At 45.4% G+C, this 21,881-nt stretch overlaps 1 protein-coding gene across 1 annotated transcript in view; it reads left to right on the plus strand.

Annotated features, from left to right (window-relative positions):
* Positions 1-3,415: 3,415 nt before the first annotated feature.
* The window catches only part of LOC142801790 (DNA-directed RNA polymerase II subunit RPB1-like), a 52,261-nt gene continuing 33,795 nt past the window's right edge, over positions 3,416-21,881 (plus strand). Inside the window, exons 1-7 of the mRNA XM_075887559.1 lie at positions 3,416-3,623; positions 8,876-9,145; positions 9,982-10,152; positions 10,924-11,205; positions 15,065-15,226; positions 19,586-19,806; positions 20,445-20,577. Of these exons, the coding sequence (XP_075743674.1) occupies positions 3,537-3,623; positions 8,876-9,145; positions 9,982-10,152; positions 10,924-11,205; positions 15,065-15,226; positions 19,586-19,806; positions 20,445-20,577 (1,326 nt within the window). The 5' untranslated portion in view covers positions 3,416-3,536. The remainder of the gene's footprint in view (positions 3,624-8,875; positions 9,146-9,981; positions 10,153-10,923; positions 11,206-15,064; positions 15,227-19,585; positions 19,807-20,444; positions 20,578-21,881) is intronic.

Genomic DNA, 21,881 nt, shown 5'->3' on the forward strand with positions numbered 1-21,881 from the left:
TGGCCTTGGCCCTAAATGTGTCAAAGATGATCACCGAACGTGTCGCAGTATATCACAGAGGCCACAAGGTGTATCTGATTGCCATATCTGAATGACCTGCGTAGCTTTTAATCAGTTATAAGGAGGTAGTGCATATAACCTCTAAGGGAGTTGTAGATTACTTTGCATACCCAAGTTTAAGTTAATTCTTGTGGAGCCAGTGGGGTGAAGATACGAATATCCAACTTATTTTCATTCTCCACCTGCGTAGGTGTCAGTGCAAAATTGAAAATCAAAAATTTGACCTTGATATTCTCTCCTATGAATTGTGAAATTAACAACGGTAGAGTTTTTAAAGACACATTGTGTAGCCAGGGGGTGGCATACCGGACCCGTGAACCTCCCCTCCCCCCATTTTTTTTGGTTTTTTACCGTGGTTTATAGAAACACAAAATGACAGTCGATCACGTACATTTGCCAGCCTGTTCACCAGTTCAGACAAAAGTAGTGCCCCACCCCCCGCAAAAATTTCTGTCAATGCCCCTGCTTCAAAGTGCTATACTGAGTCATTGTTTCAGTTCAGTGTCTCTATAGAGGTACACTCTACAAGCTGTGAACGAAGCTTATTTACGGTCTTTCAAGTGGATAAATGAATGAATAAATAAATACTCCAGACGTCGAGCTGTTATAAGCACTCAATGTTTCCCCAATATAATCATTGTTGTGACCAGCTGGGATCTACTTTCGGAAGATGCAAACTCGCCGTCAAAGTTGCGGGCTGATGGTGCCTTGTGCGCCGCGGTAAGTAAGATAGTCGCCATTTTTTTCGCACATGCCTAATGACGCCAGAAATTTCTTTCGAAAAAAAAGGGGGGGGGGATTCCGACTTCTCTTTATCCCCTTTCTCCATACCAAGTATAAAAACGAGCAAATTGGGACGAGGCGCCTTTTAAACCTGCCCCTGGGCGACAGACCAGGTCGATGGCAACGCAACCTCATGCATCTCAACCAACAGGAGATTCTGAAATACCGAACATATATAGCACGTCATTCGACTCGCGACAGAGAGAGAACACATATACAAGCGCTACTCGCGTGCAATTATAATAAGAGCTTCCCTATACGCGCATACACAGGCGCGCTTTTTTAAGAACAATTTTTCTTTGCTGAGCAGTACAACATACCTACAGATGTCGCCCGCAAACCGTGCGCGATGAGAGGCAATCTTTCCTGCGCTTATCTTCGCCGTATGATTGAAGTTCCAGAAAGGCGGCGCCAGGATTAATTTATAGGGGGGGGGGGGGGGGTGTGGAGGCCCTTACGATAAGAGAGTTCTTTATTGGGGGAAGGGCAATGGGGGCGCAGAAGAAAATTTTGGGGGAGCTCCAGCCGCCCCGTGCATGCCTAGCTGGCACCGCCCCTGAGTGGCGGCAAGTGCATGTCCACATTCCACATGCCCACAAAACAATTTTGTGGAACTTCGTTCCATTGTGGTTCTAGCTGACTGATTGATTGATTTGCGGGGTTTAACGTCCCAAAACCGCCATATGATTACGAGAGACGCCGTAGTGGAGGTCTCCGGAAATTTTGACCACCTGGGGTTCTTTAACGTGCACCCAAACCTGAGCACACGGCCCTACAACATTTCCGCCTCCATCGGAAATGCAGCCGCCGCAGCCGGGATTCGATCCAGCGACCTGCGCGTCGGCAGCCGAGTACCTTAGACCACCACGGTGGAGTCATGTGGTTCTAACTGACACGCCGAAAAGTGTACGTAACATTTGGGCGACTGTATATACATGTGAATGATACAGTTGCTTTATATCTTTTAGACATCTGATAAAATCCAACGAACTCTCTGGCAATAATAAGTGTGAATTCGAATGTACAGAGGTCCTACAACGTACCAGAAGATAGAAAATTTAGACGAATGATTATTAACAGATATCGCTTGTACGTGCTAACCCAGCAACGAGTTAAGCGATCGAAGGTCACTGTGTGTACCCTGACAATTGCTGGCAGCCTTTAGCGAAGAGGCGCAGCACTCTGCGTGGAACTTAGGAGGATTCTTTAAGCGCTATAGTTAACTTGCTATTTAAACACGTTTTTGCGTTGCCCTTCAATAAGGATGTATATGTTCTTGCATCGAGGAGTTTTACATGTCAAATATACCTGGCATATATGGTGGTGGTGGTGGTAGTGGTTACAATGAAGAGGAAAAAGGCACCTAATTTCTGTCTGCCTTCAGGCGACACGGCGCAGTGCCTTATAGGGGTGGGGGGAAGGAGGGATAAAAAGAATAGAAGGAAAATAGAGGAAGAAATAGAGAGGCAAGCGACGGAAAATAGAAGGAGATAGGAAAGTGGGGATCCGGTCGAAGCAGTCCAAGGGCGGGGCGCCACAACGCGAGAGCTGCACGGCTTCAGGAGACCGCGGAGGGCGAACCAGTCGGCGGGAGCTACGCTGAAGTCGGAGATCGCGAGGGTACAACAGTCCAGCTTGAAATCCTGCGAGCGAATCCATATATGAAAAATGTACCGCATATTGCTCCATATTTCTCCTCAACATAAAAGAGTTTTAGAACTGCGCGTGCGCCAACCTCTCGCGGGCTCCCGAAGCGTGTAAGTGACGACCGCCACGCTGAGCTCGCAAGCTTTGCGTACGGTATTCTAAAGCTCTCTGTGGCCGAGTCGTGTGGAGGATTTTTTTTTTAAGAGACAGTGAGAAGCGTACTTGCAACGTTATCGAGCGCGCTTCGAAGGAAAATATACGTAGGACATACGCCGATTCGGCAGAACCCAGATGCACAATTTTCGAAACGGATCTTCCTCTGCGCCGTGGTCATCACGAATGCGCCACTTAGAATGAAAAAAATGAAGTCGTACGGCTACGTGTTTCAACGGAATGAGTGGCTCCTAGAAACGCGAGCAGTACAAGTTTGTTCCACGCACAGCGCGCACTTGCAACGCACGAGCTGCGCTCACGGGATTGTGAGAAAACGTGGCGAGGCTCTCATCAAATTATGCTCCCTCTGTTCTCACCACGGAGCCGTGGTTCTCACCAATGACAGTTTACGAGTGACCCGGAATCTTTAGAGCGGGTACATATACACCTGCAACATTTAACAAACTAACTAAAAAGTTTTTTTTTTATAAGTTCGAATATTGCGCTATGTAATACCGATGACGATTAGTTTTGTTATTGCAATAAAAAAAACTTCTAATATTCAACACAAACTTTTTATAATTAAAAAACACTACTTATGTGCAAGTAAGTAACTATTTTGGTTTAGTAAAAAGTTATAGATTGTTGCTTTAATCTGCTCAACTACGGTGCAACTTTTATGAACGAAGGAATTTGATTGGACCGTGCGGTGACATTTTCGAACCCTGTCGGCCTCGGCACTATATAAAGGACCTTCGCCGTGCGCGTTCAGCGTTGCCGAAATGGTCCAATATGGCGGTGTTTGGCGAATAAGCCTCGATTGGGCTTAATTTTGCTGTGCGCGTGCTAGTCTGTCGGCGTCTGCGAGTACACATTGTGGACAACAAACAACAATGTCGCAGATCGTGACCTCCGACTCAAAGGCTCCCTTGCGGGAGGTGAAGAGGGTGCAGTTTGGCATTCTCAGCCCCGATGAAATAGTACGTAGTTGCGTGACTTTTTATCTAGCAGCGGATTGCATATAAAATGTTGTCACTGCTGTCAACGAAGTGTTGATTGTCTTCGCGGTGACTAATTAGCTTGCACGAAACAACAATCAAAATAAAGATACTGCTGGGGGGTCGTTGAAGTTGCTGTTACTGCGGAGTTGCCTAATCAGCGCGTCTCCGTGGCTCGTTCCGAACGACACGAGCAGTTGCCGCACGAGACGCTGCCCCAATTTGTTTCACATTTTCTGTTCGTGTAATGTACATCCCACAGTGCTGTTTGTGGGATGTGTGAAGTAGGGAAAGTGAACACCGGTTGTCACCCGGCACTGCGTCAACTACGCACTTTTCCCATCAACAGCTGCTGAAGCGAGTTCGTAGCAGTAGGGGGGCACACGGAACCGATTGCTTGCGGTCTGCAATAAAGTGTTTCCTAGATGATCTCGCATGGTTTTGTAAACTCGTATGCTTGGGGAAAAGTGAAACGTTTACTCGTCGTTTCTGCGAACACATTTTCCGTCATTCGATGTGAACGCCGGCCGCCAGTGACCTTGAATGCCTGCGTCGAAAAAATGACATCGCCTGGCAATTCGATTTGCAGTGACCTAGTTCATTAACCCATCACAAGTCGCAGTGCTCACAGTAATCGACCTGGGTGTGTGTACGCTTTCGCACTGTAATCTGTGCTACTTGGTTACATTTCTCCGTTTCTCTCCTCACAACTTTTCGTGTGACCACTCCTTTCGATTACACGCCTCGTTTTCGGATAGCGGCCGCGTCGCTGTCAAGAATGTGAACTACTGCTTTCTGGCATTTGTATGCCACATTAATTGATGTACCTGATGTGAACATGCGTTGTAAAGCTAACAGCATTGTGTGGTGCGATTTCGTGAACTTTATTCAGTGTTAAATCTTCACCATCAGGTTTTTTTGTGCTTATTTATGTATTATGTGCCTACATCTACTAATGTATTCCTGTACCCACTCCTGCAGAATATGTTCAAGCAAAAATTCACCTATTGTGATAAAAAAAATAAAGGCAGTAAATTAAACAAGGTGTAGTGATTAAGCGGCTTGTTTGTGTTATTTAAACATGTGAAACCAAGCAACGCACTGAGGGTTACTTCTGTAGCTTTTATTGAAGGGTTGCAATTGTAAGGTAAAGGTAAATGAAACTGTCTTTCTTGATTCATTGAAGTAAGGCCATTGATATGTCATTTCCTTGATGTGTTATTGATAGTTCTAACCATACTGCTACTTTGACCAGCTGTTTTGAGCTATTTGAAACGGTGTGTAAATGGTAATAATGTCCTGTTATGACAATCAAATGCGTAATGAACCTATACCTTTCAGTTGCCTTTTATTAGCGTATTGCTGCTTCGAGTTGCTTAGCATGGGACACGTGACTGGCTTTTCTGTGATACAGTAAGGACCGAGGTCTCATTCACATGTTAAATTGATGGAAGTCATGTGGCCGAGTTGGTCACAAGTAGTCTTCAGAAAAGTTTAAAAAAGTAGTCGTTTTTGATCAATTCACTCCTTGCACGTCTTCAATATTGAGCTGTTAGGGAAATTAATCGCTTGTCAATTGAAAGCGCCTATATTCAGCCACTCACTTTGTAGCTTAAAGGGACCCACAACTGGCCAGAGCGGGTGATTACATTCTGGTGGAAAAGAGCGTGAATTATGGTAGCAGCTGACAGCATACATTTTGCGATCTGAGTAGGGTTTACATTTTTAAATCGCATTTAAAAGTAACCAAAACCAGCATGTCACTTCCCTAGTGCAAGAGCTGTGAAGCACAAATATGAAGTCGTAATAGCTTTGCTGTGATTATTTAAAGTGAACTGGAATAAGGGTTTAAATTTCAAATATGTATGTTATGGTTCATTTTTGTTTGTTTCTATGTGGCTTACAAGGTAAAAGAAGTAGAGCATTAAAAGTCGCGCTGATTTCGTGGCATCTGCAGGGAAACGAGTGCAGTTGCACATGCTTGCGGCTGCACGGTGTTTCCAAATAAGCTTGATTCGCGTCGCTTCAGGCGCGTTCGAAAATGCGCGAGCTTGTGAATGGGATTGCCGCGGCGGCCAAAATTTCGTCAGCCTACTGCACGGTGGAGAATTGCCACCACTTCATGCGTGCTACTGGTGGTGGCGACGGTGGCAGTCCGTTGGAGTAGTCGCTACCGCTGTTGTCCGTCGAAGCATGTTGCTCTGGCGCTGCTTGATAGGGTTCCAAATTCTGCACTCTTATGCAAGCCGAAATTCAGTCCTCCTACTCGCTGAAGTTGTCGAGATGACATATTAAAGCATTTCAACTATGGCCGCTCGTGGACTACTGTGCATGAATTGTCGATGATGTGTAAACACGTTTGTTCTTGAAGACATAGCTTAGCTCGACTTGGCTAAAGTAAAAAAAAGCGACCTGTGCACGGCCAAAAGTACTTGTGTAAGAAGCCCCGAAAAGTGCTGCAACTCTTGCAAAATAGTTAAGCACACTAGATAGCAGTGGTCGTGGAACAGCTGGCTTGACAAACACAATGGTACATGTTTGTACTTATGGTTCGCGTTTTATCACTGCTGGCGTTACAGAGGCGTATAATCGCTATCACATCCACTGTTTGCAGCATGTATCCTTAAGACAGCATATTCACCGCAAATCGAAACATTGTGATTATAAATGTTCTGTGGTGTTTTCCCTGTTACTATACCGTGATTACAAGCTCTGACCGGTAAGGTTTTCGTTGCTCTCAAGAAGACAGGTACCATGATTATTGGTTGTGGGTCTCTTTAAGAGAACATGCAATTCAGAAAAAAGTTTCGTTACTCTGTAGCCTAGTGCTATGAAATTTTCGCTGTATTTATAGGCATTGATGCTGACTTCAAATATGTAATTAGTTTTATATTAAGTCACACAGCTTTTGTTTTGTTTCATGACAGTGTGTAAAGTATAGTTTGTTTTGCACAAAACTTTCATGCCGCTAAATTTTGTCTCTGAGCCAGTAGTGGCTAATATTGCTCCACTTTATCTGCATAATGCAAATAACTATCAAGAAACTGCGCATAAAACATTTTGATAGTCATCATAAGTTCTAATGTGAGAATTCTTAGAATCCTCAGCCTCTACTAAATTTTTAATTGAGGTTTATAATAATTGTATAGTCAATATTAAGTTTTAAAGGAAATACTTGCACTCTTGACATGTTAACGAATATGTGGGCGAAATTTCATCCTGATCGGACTATCAGAAAGGCCAATAACATGATACCCAAACTTCAAGAAATTGCCCAAAAATGGATATTGAAACACATGATAAAGGTATACGTGAAAGCTCATATATGCAGAAGAGATATGTTCTTCAAGGTCATTTCTTCCATCATGAGAGTTTGGGAATCGTGGTTATTTTGAGCATGCAACTTTAGTGAATCCCTCGTGCGAAATGCAATGGGAAGCAGCCAGGTGACAATTTCCAGGGGACTGCAGCCGATGAACACTTTGTTGTTTTTTATTAGCCACCTAGTGCTCTTTAAAAGCATCTTAAACTTGTTTCGAGTTTAATTACATCCTTGTTTTTTTTTGTCACGAAAGTAGAGAAATTAAGCCTATAAAAGCAAATAAAAACAAAAATTTTGTACTCTTGAAAGAAAAAAAAAAACTTCCGTTTTTCCACTCGCATCTCCACTTAAGTGTGTTTCGAACTCCAAAAGTCACCGATGAGAATGAGCCTTCGGAGGCTAGAATCACATATATGGTTACAGATCTCATTTTCAGTATCACACAACTAATTATAAATTTGCAGCTTGACATGCTTCTCATCTGATCTCAATCTCATGAAAGGATGTACGTCTTTTTGGTCATTGTTGGAAAGGCCGGAATTATGCGCCTCAAGTGTGCTGTCAAATACAACTGGGAAATGTGCCTAATGGGATGGCTCTATGGATTACTGTGCTGATACACTACTTCTACAATGAATTTCTGTGCCTACTTAAGAGAATTGACTGTGATAATGCAGGCTGATTTTTAAAGGCAAATGGGTACTCTTAGGGCCGGGTATAGGATGTTTTGGGAGGTGAAATTTAGTAAAGTTATTTCTTTTTTTTCTGTGTTCTATGTTTGCGAGTTTCTCTCGGTGGCACACCTCAATCATAGCTGCTTGCTAAGGCTTTGCACAATTACATTTTGGGGGTTTTGTAATCTCTGAAGAGGCAACTGAACTCCTTGTTAGATCCTGTCTTCTTTCTATCTCTTAGCCTTTTGGGTGGCTTTGTGCTCTCAAGAAGTATGTTCACTCTTGCATCCACGTGATGTTTTATATTTAAAGGGCCCGTAAACCACCTCAGATATTTTTTAAAATATTTAAAGTAAACGCATGCATTGTGTGCAGAATACCGTCACGATCAACAGTTCGACACGTGACAGCACTACGAGCAGCGGTACGCCACAAATTCGAGAAAACAATCCCTCGCCTTGTCCAAGCTTTTCAGGCCTCCGTGTAACGCGCCGTTCCATATCTCTAACGCGCCGAGCCAAATATGCTGTGAATGGTCGAGCCAGAACCTATGACTTCTGGTCAGTCTGCAAGCAGCTGTCAGCGCTGCTTGTTATTTGTCGTGTTGCTCGCGTGCGTGCAACACGTATGGGGCACGGCGTGTTCCCGTAAATGTCGATCACGTTGGCAATCCTTTGAAGGGGAGCGCACAACGCAGGTTCCATATTGGTACGATCACGGCCGCCACGATTCGCCAACAAGCATGCAGCTCCAACGCAACTGACGGAGTCGCGGAAACCAGAAGTAGATGGTGTTTCAAGCAGCGCTTCAGTGATACGTATGCTACGTGAGGGGGCGCTCAGTGAGAGGGCAAAGCGGCTCGGGAAAGGATACCAGCGGAGGAGAGAGCAAAAGGAGTGATCGTCGCGGTTTCTATACTCAAACGCGTCCAACTCCGCTGTTACTGCGCCGTTTTAAAAAATTTTCACGGCTTCGTGTTCGTCGTACACTCGTGCAATATTTACCTACTACAACTGAATTTTGACTTCTGGGTGGCTTACGGGCTCCTTAAAGTGAGCTTTATGCACTCTACCTCACACACTAAGTAAGACGTGGGTTGTAGAATGGAGAACCTAGGTACAGAGAAACTTTGTCGTATTGAATAGACTTGTGGTTCGATGCTTTCGTTCATGCATGGTGATTGGTTCGCCCTACGTCTTTGTTTTGCAGCGGCACTTACCCTGTTTTTCTTCTTGCAGCGGCGCATGTCTGTGACTGAAGGGGGCATCAAGTACCCCGAAATCTATGAGGGCGGCAGGCCCAAGCTGGGGGGCCTCATGGACCCCCGGCAAGGAGTCATCGACCGAACCTCGCGATGCCAGACATGCGCGGGCAACATGACCGAGTGCCCGGGCCACTTTGGCCACATTGACCTGGCCAAGCCGGTGTTCCACTGTGGCTTCCTCACAAAGACAATCAAGATACTGCGATGCGTGTGCTTCTACTGCTCCAAGTTACTTGTCAATCCGGTTCGTCCACATGTTTCACTGCGCTTACTTCCCCTTCTTTTACGCATGCTGTGAAACTAGCAGAGGCAACATACAAGGACAAATGCGGTGATAAGCAACACCTTGTCCTGGTGTGTTGTAGCCTTTTGTTAAAACTTGGCTTTGTGTTCAGCTGTTAAAGCACTGTTGTAAGTTTTTTATCAGGGCTGTTGACATGCAGCAGGCTCTATTTGCAGGTTTAGTAAGATAAATTTAGTCATGTTAAAGTGTTTATACACATGAATTTTTTTCTTTATTATGTGTGCAAGCTTATGTTTAAATACTGACCTTTTCTTAAATACTGACTGAAGTGTATTTTTGCACTTTGGCACTTGTTACACTCCTTTTAAAACCTTTTTATGCGGCAGTAAAAATTGAAAGGTCAGTCGGTTCACTCTCAAGGAGATGTTAGCAAATTTGTAACATGCGTTGCGGTGCAGATCCTCACTGGAACCCTTGGGCATTCTGCTCATTGGCTTAGACAGTTAATGCCTGTTAAAACTGCTCTCCAGGCTTGTGCTTTGACTTACAGTAACCCTAAAATTGATTATTTCAATTGCAGTCCCTTAATAGACCTGTCTGCAAATTGACTTTCCCTTTCTACGGAAGAAGGAATACAAGTTGCTTGCATAAGTTCTGGTGTGCTATACTAGGTAATCATGTCAATTTTCTGGCTCTGAACGAAGCAGGTGCACCAGACACAATAAAATTGTGATTGCGGGTTGACCAGCAATTTGTGCTGCTATGGCCGACTGGGCTGCTCATAAACTAGTCCAAGTTGAACATGCGTGTCGGTATCTTGTCTGCTTTCCCTATAGAACAATCCCAAGATAAAGGAAATTGTGGGCAAGACAAAGGGGCAGCCGCGCAAGCGCCTGGCGCACGTGTACGACCTCTGCAAAGGCAAGAACATTTGCGAGGGCGGCGATGAAATCGACACTAAGCTTGGCCCTGACAGCCAGGTTCAAGAGGACACCAATAAGAAGCAGGTACGCAACTCGCAACATGGTGTTGCTTTGCGACGTATCAAAGCTGAAATGTGTGCCGTATTTGTTGTATTGTGTTGTTAGCATGTGCTGCAAGGGCATTGTTTTCCACTCATCCATCACTCTTCTTCTTGTAACATTCAAACCAAAGTGGTAAAAAAAACAACAAACAAGTGTGTAGTTGCGAGATTCGCAGCTGAACCAGATGCAGCTGGAAAGGTGCTGGCTTCATTTTAGGGGTATTGCAACTAGATGGAGCACTTCAGAAGTGCTTTAATTGCTGTACTTGAAAAGCACACATTGAGAGGCTCTGCTTTAACAAATTTTCTGTTTCCTAACCACTTCAAAGCTGTGTACATCCTCTGACAGAGAATGGAAACCACTGAAAGAACCTGTTTTGTGAACCAGCGCATGAAAATTACAAAAGGACAGCCTGCTGTTCACGAAATTCTATAAGGATCATCCTCCTTTTGCCCAGGCTCCCACATAGTCTAGGTTCACATAGTCATTGAATGGCGCAGCTTGTCATGCTGTATCAGTCTAGCCTTAGGTAACAAATACCTTGCTTTTATTAATTTCCCTTTGAATGGAACTTCACAGGAGGTCCACTTCTTGAATGCTTGCAAGAATATGTAGTCATCAAGGATTGGCTATGATGCTTGGCCTGTGCATGAGGTTGAGGCTTTTTTGTGTGTTCCAATGGCCTTCCGGCTTACCGGGAGCTTTTTTTTACAAGTTTTCAGCGATAGTTGTATCCTTTTGTGGTCTGCGCAGGGCCATGGCGGTTGTGGCCGCTACCAGCCGAGCATTCGCAGGAGTGGCCTGGACCTGACTGCGGAGTGGAAGCACGTCAACGAGGACTCCCAGGAGAAGAAGATAGCCCTGACGGCCGAGCGCGTCTGGGAGATACTCAAGCACGTCTCTGAGGAGGAGTGCATGATCCTGGGCATGGACCCCCGCTATGCCAAACCTGACTGGATGCTGGTCACAGTCCTGCCAGTGCCCCCGCTCGCCGTGCGGCCAGCGGTCGTCATGTTTGGCTCTGCCCGAAACCAGGTGTTTCCTGTTCAACTTCTCTCATGATTACTCTGTTCCAAGTTTACTTGACAACTTGGTCACTTGTGCATAAATAGGAGTCCTCTCATATTTGATAGGAGATGAAACGTGCGAGCCATAGATATAGAATTGCTCTTCAGAGGAACATGTGGAGAGGTTCTAGCAACATGGCCTAGTCAAAATGCACTAGTCTGTCGAGCAGTACAGATAGTCTTAGCACCTGGAGCATTGTTATTTTTGAGAGTGCACCTTGGCTTTGGCTTCCTGGCCTTTCTTTTTGTTTTCTTTTTTACTGATGGCGCGGTAGCTGCTCTGTGTTTCAGAACGAAAAACATATGGCTTAAAACAGGGGCTGTTTGCCATCGCTGAAATTTTAAAAGACCCTCCACTCCTTTTGGGGCTGCTTTCGCTGCAGAATAATGGTACGTAGAGCAGCTAAAAAGTCACTTTATGGAGTAATATCTCGAGTTCCTCATTGAGGAACTCTCAGGCTGAATATGCAGTGCTCAACCGTAATTGAAGCTTTATGGTTTCTTTGTGTTAGCCATTAGATGTTTGCTCGCTTGCCTAATACTCTGCCCCTTGACACCAAATTTCGTAGAATGCCATATTTACTCGCCTAATCCTCACACTTTTTTCGTGAATTGTGATGAAAAGTTAGGCGGGTGCAAGAATTACATGAGAAAAATTTTCCGCGAAAAAGTACGGTGTGGAAAAACAAAACAAAAGGCCAAAAAAAGAAAATAAGTAAATACAGTGGCCGTAAGTCGGGATCCTCACGCTAGCAACTAGCTACAAGCTTTGAGAAGTACTAATCAAGGCTTACCTCAACAATAAACCCACAGGTTGAACACAAGGCAAGATTTATTTGAGGCTCAAAAGCTGCTAGCGAATTTTCGAATGCTGTACACAAAGCTTGCGGGCAAAGCGTTCGCGTTCGTAACTCAATGGGAGCCCACAAAAGGTTAGCGTACGACGTAAACCCTTGGCTGATGGCCATCTAACACACAATTGTTCACAGTTACCTTCTGTCGAAATGAAGTTTTACCACCCATCCCGGTCTTGCACACATGGAAGGCCCAGCACGTCTTGGTTGCTTTCAGCTGCCCGTGCTGCTGTGGTTTAGTGCATGATAACAGCGGACTAGAAGAGGGCAGTGGGCTCATTCTCCGGTGGTAGCTATATGGTGGGGTGGCTCTTCAAATGCTGCCAATTCAGGCTTTTCTCTTCACCCTGGCGGTGGTGCTGGCATGATCATCAATGAGGCTCTGGATTTCAGGGACAAACATTGAAAGCTGAACACAACCACGGTAGAAGCAAGTAAGAGAGGGTTAGCGTACTGATGGCAGAAAAGTAGAGATAAAGGATAGAAGTAGTGAAAAAATGAAGTCATTCTGCCTGAAGAGGCAGAGAGATGGAACACAAATTCATATTTTTCTTTGTAATAATAAGATATAATCGAAATAGATAAGTCACTAGGCCAACATAAAAAGAAAGATTTCTTTCTTGCGAGCCTGGTGGTACACATGTCACTGCCCCATTATAAAGGAGATGCTCATAGCATTCATCCATCCATCCATCAATAGAACTTGGGAGTATTGCCGTTGAAATAGCTGGCCAGCTTTTCTAGAACAGCAGTCCTCAAGCCACGTTTTATTGCAGTAGACATCGTAGCGCCAAGTTTCTTTCTTTTTTTTTATCAGCAGCATTTAGCCATATGCAGCATGCATTAACCTAATGTGCCTTTTTGTGCCTGATTTATGCCACAATATCAGAAAAAACAGTGCCATGCATCTAAGTGCCAAACAGACTACATGTACGTGAAGGGCAAGTCGAAGCTGTCGTTGTTTGTCGTCCCGAAAAATCAAAACAGGCGTGAAGACTGCGAAAAGAGCTTGTCAGAAAGGACAAGCCCCTGGAAGACACTGGCGCAGTGCACAAGCTCCACTTTGAGCTGCATCGTATGCTCAGAGGCTATGTGCACATTATCAATAGAAAATAAGTGTGGATGTACCTCGTGGAAGACCCCTTCTTCACGGCGATGCTGTGCCGTGATTCTTCCCAATCAGCCATCCTACCTTAAAGTAAAAAGTCGACACAAAAGAGAACTGTTCTTTAGAGGAAGAGATCGGAAACTTCACATGGACAATCATAAGGGTGTTCAGGGTTTCCCTCCAGAAGGGAGGGGGGAGAAGCAAAGGTTCATTGCAGCGCTCCTGCTTTCTCTCATAGCAAATAATGGTTTATAATAGCCCCCAGAAAACTACTATTTTTTCTTCAACAGTCAAACTGAAGCAAAAATAATTAAGCTACAATATTTCATTCTAGCGTAACGAAGGAACAAACCCAGGAAGCATACCTACATGTTGAAGCTTGGCAAACAAAAAGCGGGCGTGCTCTATTTTGTTGTTGAACGTGAGCTGGCCAAATATAGCGTGGCGCTACATAGGCTGCCCCCTAGCTCTTTGCGTGATCTAAAACATATGTAGAAAAGAAAGAGGTGAACACATACTATGTACATGAACGACAATCCGTACAGTGTCCATTTTGGAAGTCCAGGTTGTCAACGTGGAGAGGCCATCGGTAAGCAGTGAGCCTCCGGCAGGCGACTCTGGGCGACTTAGGACGAAGAAGAAAGCGCTCGGTCACTGTGGTCGTAGACAAGTGGGTCTCACGATGACCTGGTCGTACAGATCGAGAGTGGGCCATGTGTCGCGAGGTTATACGGCTAAAGTTAGCTGAAGGTCGGCAGTGTGGGTTTTGACGTCGGGATCGACGCAACACAGACCTCAAAGTCGTGCCGCACAGGTGTGCTGGTGTGGACGGACTCGGGAACGTGTCCGAACTACGGCGCCACATGCACTGCGGGTAGTCGGGTACACAAAAAGTGGTGATCCATTGTGTCAGGCAGGCCGAGTAGGCGCTTGCGTCATCTTGAGGGCCATGACTGCAACTCGTGGCTGCGTAGCAGGGCGGCTCAAAAGGTGCCGCATTATGTCACATCAAGCACGTTGTCATCGTCGACGAGTTTCCAGCTGCCGCGTTCAGCCAGGCCAGGAGCTCAGCCGTTCTGAAATTTCTCGTGGCTCGAGCCACACGGCTCGCTTCTTTTTCGGCGTGGCCAGCTGGCCAAATATAGCGTGGTGCTACATTGTTATGTAGCGCCACGCTATATGCAATTCGCATCCTAAGTGGCCTGGGCTGTAGCCATTGTAGTGGACAAGAATATACTCAGTGGCGGAACCCGCTGGGGTCAGGCGTCCTCCTTTTTGCACACATGCCACGAGATGGTGCCACTTCTACATTTCCTAGTAGCTACGGCTGAGTTGTTGGACTATCGTGGGCTCCTTCGCACTTTCAGCTGCAGGTAATTTTAACTTGTGTGTTGGCATTCTGCCAACCAGCCAACTTGCTGATTCTTGGGCTCGGAGGTGTCATTATGACCAGATATACTTTTTTTTTTCATTTTTACCACACGTGCTCAGAACATTTTGAACACATCTGTGCATTTATTTACTTATTCTATAAATTTGCGTTAGTTTTCTTACCACTCGTGGGTCTGTTTCCAGTGCACAGAGTTTTCTAAGCAGACGTAACGATCATGGAATTTGCTTTAAGTCATCATGGAAAACCTGAAGAAGTCAGGGAATTTTGAAAGAGCACATTGGTAGACACCCTGAGACCACATTATGGTTGAAATTTTCAGAGGTGTGATAATTACTAGCGGAAAAAAGTATTTTTGTTTTGCAATGTGGGTGTGCAAAAATTATGCAAGTGTTACACGAGTAAGTAGGATATCCATGATTGTAACTGTGCCTAATTAAATTAATAATATGAACTTGTTGCTGCTGGCGTTCAGGACGACTTGACGCATAAACTGGCCGACATCGTCAAGGCGAACAACGAGTTGATCCGTAATGAGCAAAGTGGAGCAGCTGCCCACATCATTGCAGAGAACATCAAGATGCTTCAATTCCATGTTGCGACCCTGGTCGACAACGAAATGCCCGGTTTGCCAAGGGTAAGCTGTCTTCTATTCTTCTTAAAAAGGCCTGTTCTCATTACTCCACTGCTACTTCGCGTTCTATGTTGGCTGTAGCAATGTCCATGAATCTGCAAGTGTCATTGATATGCTTTCTTATCTGCAGGCTTTTAAGGGGGGAGGCTACCCTGGAAACCGAACTTTTTTTACAATTACCTGGATGCATCTTTCAAGGCGTGTTTGCTTCACTAAAACTAGTGGAACTGCAAAGTTTCATGAAGCTGTTTTTTTAGTTTCAGAGAGTTATTGAGGTTTAACTGGGTTTAACCAAGTTGTTCACATGGGTCTGAGGAAGAGTCATGAGAAATCTTAGGACACAGTAGAAAGCTGAAATTCATTGTGGTAACTCTTTGATAGATATCCCAGGATGCTGCAAAACCACTTTTTGAAGTTTTCCTTCCAAAGAACGTTAACACAACTATGAATTTGATGTAGCTACTAATTACCAGATTCATCAAAACTTAATTGTCAACGCCAATTTTCAAAAGAAAGAAGCCTGTTGCACCCCTGAAAAGTCATTCAGAAACAGTGTAAAAAGAAAACGGTGTGCAAATCTGATGAGCAGTCTCAGAGTTTAAGCTTTCCTCAGCACCACAATTAGCAAAAAAATTCATTCTGAGAAAACTAGGCTTGTGCGAATATTGGAATGCTTCGAATATTCGAACGAATAGTTGAGTATTGGAATTCGCTTCGACTCGAATTTAAATTATTGAATATTTTCGAAGTATTCACAATGAACGAATAGATGTATAATAATCCGCAAGTAACTGCTTGTAAAGGTGGTTTCACTGCAACGTAGGTCTGCTAAGCCATGAAAGCACTTATCCAGGGAAACTTCGCTTTGCCGCGAAGCCACCCTTCAAATTTAAAGGGGTCCTGCAACACTTACTGAGCACGGTCAAAAAACGTTGGCGAGCGATAGTCGAGGCTACCGAAAACACGCAAGGCAAATGTTATAGCGCAGCTCGCAGCCTGTAATTCACAATAAATTTTTAAAGCTAAAAATTGCTTTCCTCCCTCGGCAAATGACACTGCAAGCTCAAAAATCACTTGTCACAGCCGAGAAGGAATATACAGCTCTAATCACCGCTATCGGCTGAATTGAGCATGGCGCGCTCGTCATTATTGGGGTCGCCGTGGGAGGCTGCCCCTTGTCCATGAGTATGTGCGCGACCGCACTGAAAAGCCGCGTATTCGAAGAAAAATAAAAAAATAAAGAGGTGCTCAAGGTCACAAGGTGCGTGTGACATATTTTTTTTGCCGTGTCATTGCTCCCTGCTTAGCTTCCAGCTATTTCGTTGGCACGAGAAAAGAGAATGCAGTTGCAGCATGCGACAAATTTTTGGAACTCCGCTCGTGCTGGACTGATTCTAGAAACTTTGTGGCACTAAAATTTGTGAGGCAACAAGCATGTTTACTGGCTCCGTGACTACTTGAAAAAGTGTTGCAGGGTCCCTTTAAAGGAACATGTTACCCTCAAATCAATTCATTTTATTAAGCTTGTTATGATGACTTATATGCTCCAAGTATAATAAACTTTAAAATGTTAAGTGTCTTACAGGTTATCACTTACATCCTACCCAAACTTCTAATCAAGGTTGTCTCTACTTCCATTTAACGGAAAAAAAAGGCATTTTTATAGAGCCTTTGTTTCAATTCAAGAGAAATATTGTGCAGGTTAGTGAGGTCATGATAAATATTCCCATTTTTTTTAAGTCATACATACCATTCGAATTCGATTCGAAATTATTTGATCAAAATCGCTATTTGCTTCGACTTTGCTTCGAACCTAAAATTCACTATTCGCACAAGCCTAGAGAAAACGGATATAGGAAGTTCAACACTTGTGTTTTCTTCAGAAAGCTTCAGCAGAATAGCTAAAAGTGTATAGGTGGAGGAATAAACTTCATTATAAGAAACCAGCAGGTTTAGGTGGCCGGACCTAGGTCACCCATGTATAGACACACTCTTTTTTTCTTTCGCCTCATTTACATCTTCTTTTGGTGTTATTCGTAATTTAAATTTAGGCGTAACCTCAGAAACACTTGATGTCATGCTTCATAGCACTGATTCGGAGCACGTACCGAGTACCACGATCTCGGAAACACTCAGTGCATTCGCAGTTCCAGCCACACTCGATGTGTCGGGTTCTCGACTGGCGACCGCTGACAGCACACTTGCCGCTGCAAGCGTCTATGCAGCCGGCACTTGCAGCAGAATAGCAGAGTCTCAATGCTTGTACAAGCCGCATAGCGTGCCTTGACGCACAGGACCTGCGCACAAAGCCGGCTTCGTTACCGGCATCGCGCGCAACGGCTGATATAGACAACAGAGAACTGATGCGAAACGGAACTCAGAAGAGAAAATGATCAAAAAGATAGTGCGACAGACAAACAGCGGCGTAGCAGGCGCTGGCCGAGGCGAATGTAGCAGAGCAACAACGGTGCGGGCGCGCACCATCGGAGGGAGCGACCGCTGCTCCACAAAAGCCAATGGCGGGCGCACTTTCTCCCGTGAGATATGAATGTGTTGCTCTAGCCAATCAGTGCTCCGCAACGCTTCACGGGAAAACACCAATAGAACCTTAATTGTGCTATCAATGCCATTTAGTAAGATGCAAACTATAGAGAAAGAATTCACACTCAAAACAACACCAAGATGAGGTGGGTCAACTGCATGGTGTGGGAATGGCGCGCATGCGAAGTTTGGTTTGGTTTCAGAATTTTTCGCATGTTTTTATTTTTCGCATGTTTTGGACGCTTCTGTGGCCTTGAAAATAGCATTTCATTTTCAGTTTGCAGTTGAATTAGGTGTTGATAATTAAAAAATAGTTAGTTTATGTGAGACATAAAATGCAAATGTGTGGTTTTTTGAAAGTCGACTTATTAGTGATTTTTCGGTTTTGAAGGGCCGTGTCCTTCCTTAAATGAAACACGTTAGTCAGGGTGAGGTAATGTAGGCTACCAGTCACTAAGGAAGCATTTCAATGAAAGTTCTAGGTCCTTATTTTTATGTTAACGTATTACTGTAAAGCAGCTAAGTTTTCGTGTTTGATAGCAAGCCTCGAGGGGCCAGCATTTGTTGCGATGAACAACGTGCTTTTACAGTGTGCCCAAAGTCGGCTAGGAAAAAGAAAAATTTAGCTTGTTGCTTCGCTCAGGGGTTCAGTGAGCCAAAATTTGCAGGATTGAGCCAGCAATGCGGAGAACAAGAACTGCCTTTAATACGTGACTCAAAATAGTCATGAACAGCCTTCCGGACCGGCTTAACACTGCACTAACGCATACAGGAGGACCAAAAACCCGGAGGGAACAATCCCCACAGACTGGCGGTCAATCAAACATACGCAGTAAAACAACGACAGAAAAGCCAGCACGAAACATAACAGCAAGAAATAAAACTCGCACGCAACTCGCCGTAGAATACGGGTCATCGGCTCGCCTTGTAGGACGCCCCCAAAACTTACGAGGCCTCGCTTCTGTAGCACGCACGGAGGAAACACTCCTCAGGCCTAGCGCGACCGACGCCGCATCCCATCGCTCGCTTCACCCCCTTCTTATTCACGCATGGAGGAGTGTATTCACGCACGGAGGAGTCAGTGGCTACTAACAAGTATTGACACCCCTTAGCTGATCTGGGGTACGGGCCTATTGCGTCACAGGCAACGATTATCATGGGTACCTGCTTTCCACGGATTGCATGAGGTCCAGTGGTTTGCCTCCCCTCGGTTTTGCGGTCTGGCAGGTAGGGCAAGTGCGAACGTATGATGCGACGTCTTTTCTCATGTGGCAATGCGACACGACTTTTCAAAAGTTCTCTTGCCGTCACTGTGACCAGCGAGGCGTGTGTCCGAAAGTATGGGAAAAAACTTGCGTAGAGTCAGAGGAATGAAAATATGGAACAGAACAATCCCCACAGACTGGCGGTTAATCAAACATACGCAGGGAAACAACGGCAGGAAAGCCAGCTCGAAACATAACAGCTAGAAATAAAACTTACACGCAACTCGCCGAAGAATATGGGCCACCGACTCGCCTTATAGCCGATGCCCCCAAAACCCGCGAGGCTTTGCCTCTGTAGCACGCACAGAGGAAACAGCCCTTGCGTCTAGCGGGACTGACATCGCATCGCTCGCCCACCACCGAAAAGCCCTCGGGCTCGTCTCACCCCCTTCTTATCTGCCAGTTGCGTTTTTGCCCCCCTGTGGTTTTTTCGATGCTGCAGATAAGGGCCCATCGGCCGGACAAGTTTTACTGGCACACTCCTTGTCGCTCACACTACTTTCTACCATTATACCATTTATCAGGCTCAGTTTTGAGTGGCACATCTGCTTTTCAGGCCATGCAAAAGTCCGGCCGTCCGCTCAAGTCAATCAAGCAGCGGCTGAAAAGCAAAGAAGGGCGAATTCGAGGCAACCTCATGGGCAAGCGAGTCGACTTTTCCGCCCGTACGGTCATCACCCCAGACCCAAACCTGCGTATCAACGAAGTCGGGGTACCCCGCTCCATCGCCCAGAACCTCACCTTTCCCGAGATCGTCACTCCGTTCAACATCGACAAGTGAGTGCTGCGCTGCGTCACTCGAAAATGTTGAGTTCCAGCACAGGGTTGTTTTATTGGCATCGTTCACATTAACCATACATTTTGGCCTGCTTCTCTGTCTGTTTCATTGGCAGTGAATCTAAAGTTTCGCAAGCCATGTAAACTGCACGTTTGCTAGCTGGCTGATTACACTCCAGATATGGCATCACTCACATTGCCTTGTGCGTATTTCTTGCTTACTCACTGTCTGGCTCAAATAATGATACCCTAAGAAGTTCTACACTCCTGCATAGCATAACGTAACGAAGTGGGAGGCATTATCACATTTGCATTTAATTGGATGAAGACGAAGGCACGAGTTAAAAATGCTGTGAGGCTTATAGCACATGGAAAGGCAAGGACGAAGAGAGATGTGACACGTCCTCGGCTTTCCTTGCGCTATAAGCCTTATGATGGCATAGTATCAAGCGCAAAAAGACTACTCAACATTTCATGCCACTTTTTTTTTCCCGGCACATGCTGAATAAAGGACAGATAGTATACTCGTTTGTTTTGCAGCTGAACCAGTTTTCTGTGTCCAAGCCGCACAACCTAAAATGTTTCGCATGCCAGCCTGTGCTTAAAATTTCTCGATCTCGATTCTTTGTTCATTTCAGGATGCACGACTTGGTGAGGAGAGGTAACAATCAGTACCCCGGTGCCAAATACATCATCCGAGACAACGGTGAAAGAATTGATCTCCGGTTTCACCCCAAGGCCAGCGACCTTCATCTTCAGTGTGGCTATCGGGTTGGTCTTGTTTCTTCACTGTTTAATATTTCTTATTCCAAGTCTCTAAAAAAAAAAAAGCGTGTGTTCAGAACACGTTTTGCGTATTGAGCGTCCCAGTTGCTTTTGCAATAGTAAAGGGATGTGCAGACACAAAAATGCTCTTGTGCCAGTGACACTCATATGCTAAGCTGAAGTTAAATATTTCACTGGCTATTGTTTGTAGAGAGAAGTGGCGTAAAATGAAAAGGAGTTTAAGTGAGATCACATTGGAAGTTAAGCGCATGCTCACAGCTCGCATATACAGTTGAACCTCTTTATGAAAGACGCACATTGGAGAGCATTTTTGTCTACATGAGCTGCCTATTACCGTATATACTCGTGTAAGGGCCGCACTTTTTTTTCGAAAATTTTGCTAGGTGCGGCCCTTACACGAATCAGGCCGATTTAGTACAGGCAGTACAGGCCAAAGGTCTGTACTGTTTATGCAACAGTAGCAGAGTGCAAGAGTCACAAATGACATGCCAGAAATGTTTTTATTCGGATTCCATTTCGCTGTCCTCGTTCTCGGAGGAGCTCGCCTCGGCGTCCGCGTCTTCCCAGAGACGGTCATCTTCGGTGCCGTTCATGGAGTTCGAAATTCCCGTTACCTTGAAGCTTTTAGCAACTACTTCTACTGACATGGCACGCCACGCATTCAAAATCCATTCACACACCTGTTGGAGCGACGCCCGCTTCAGCCGTCCTGTAGGGGTCTTCTCGTGGACGCCTCCAGCCATCCATTCAGAGTAACATCGGCGAAATTCCACTTTGAATGGTCTGTTGACGCATACGTCGAGCGGCTGCAGCACACTCGTCAGGCCACCGGGAATGACGGCCAAGTCCGTACGAGTTGCGGCAACTCGGTTCTTGACGCGGTCGGTCAAGTGGCCCCTAAAGCTGTCCAAAACAAGGAGGGCTTTCCGTTGTAACAGCCCTCCAGGTCTGTTTGCCCAGACGGTCTTAATCCAGTCAACGACCAGTTCCTCGGACATCCAGCCCTTCTCTTGCGCACGTACGACGATTCCCTGAGGGAACTTCTCTTTTGGGAGAGTCTTCCTTTTAAATACGACGTACGGCGGAAGCCTCCTGCCGTCTGCCGTGATGCACAACATCACAGTGCACCTTTGGCGTTCTGCACCAGTCGTGCGCACAGACACACTTTTCGCACCTTTTAAATCCACTGTGGTGCTTTCCGGTGCATCGAACCACACAGGTGTCTGGTCCGCATTCCCAATTTGGGACAGGTCGTATTCATGCTCCCTCCTGAGAGCATTCACGAAGCG

The sequence above is a fragment of the Rhipicephalus microplus genome, chromosome 1 (genome assembly GCF_043290135.1).
Source record: "Rhipicephalus microplus isolate Deutch F79 chromosome 1, USDA_Rmic, whole genome shotgun sequence".
In the NCBI taxonomy this organism is placed as follows: domain Eukaryota; kingdom Metazoa; phylum Arthropoda; class Arachnida; order Ixodida; family Ixodidae; genus Rhipicephalus; species Rhipicephalus microplus.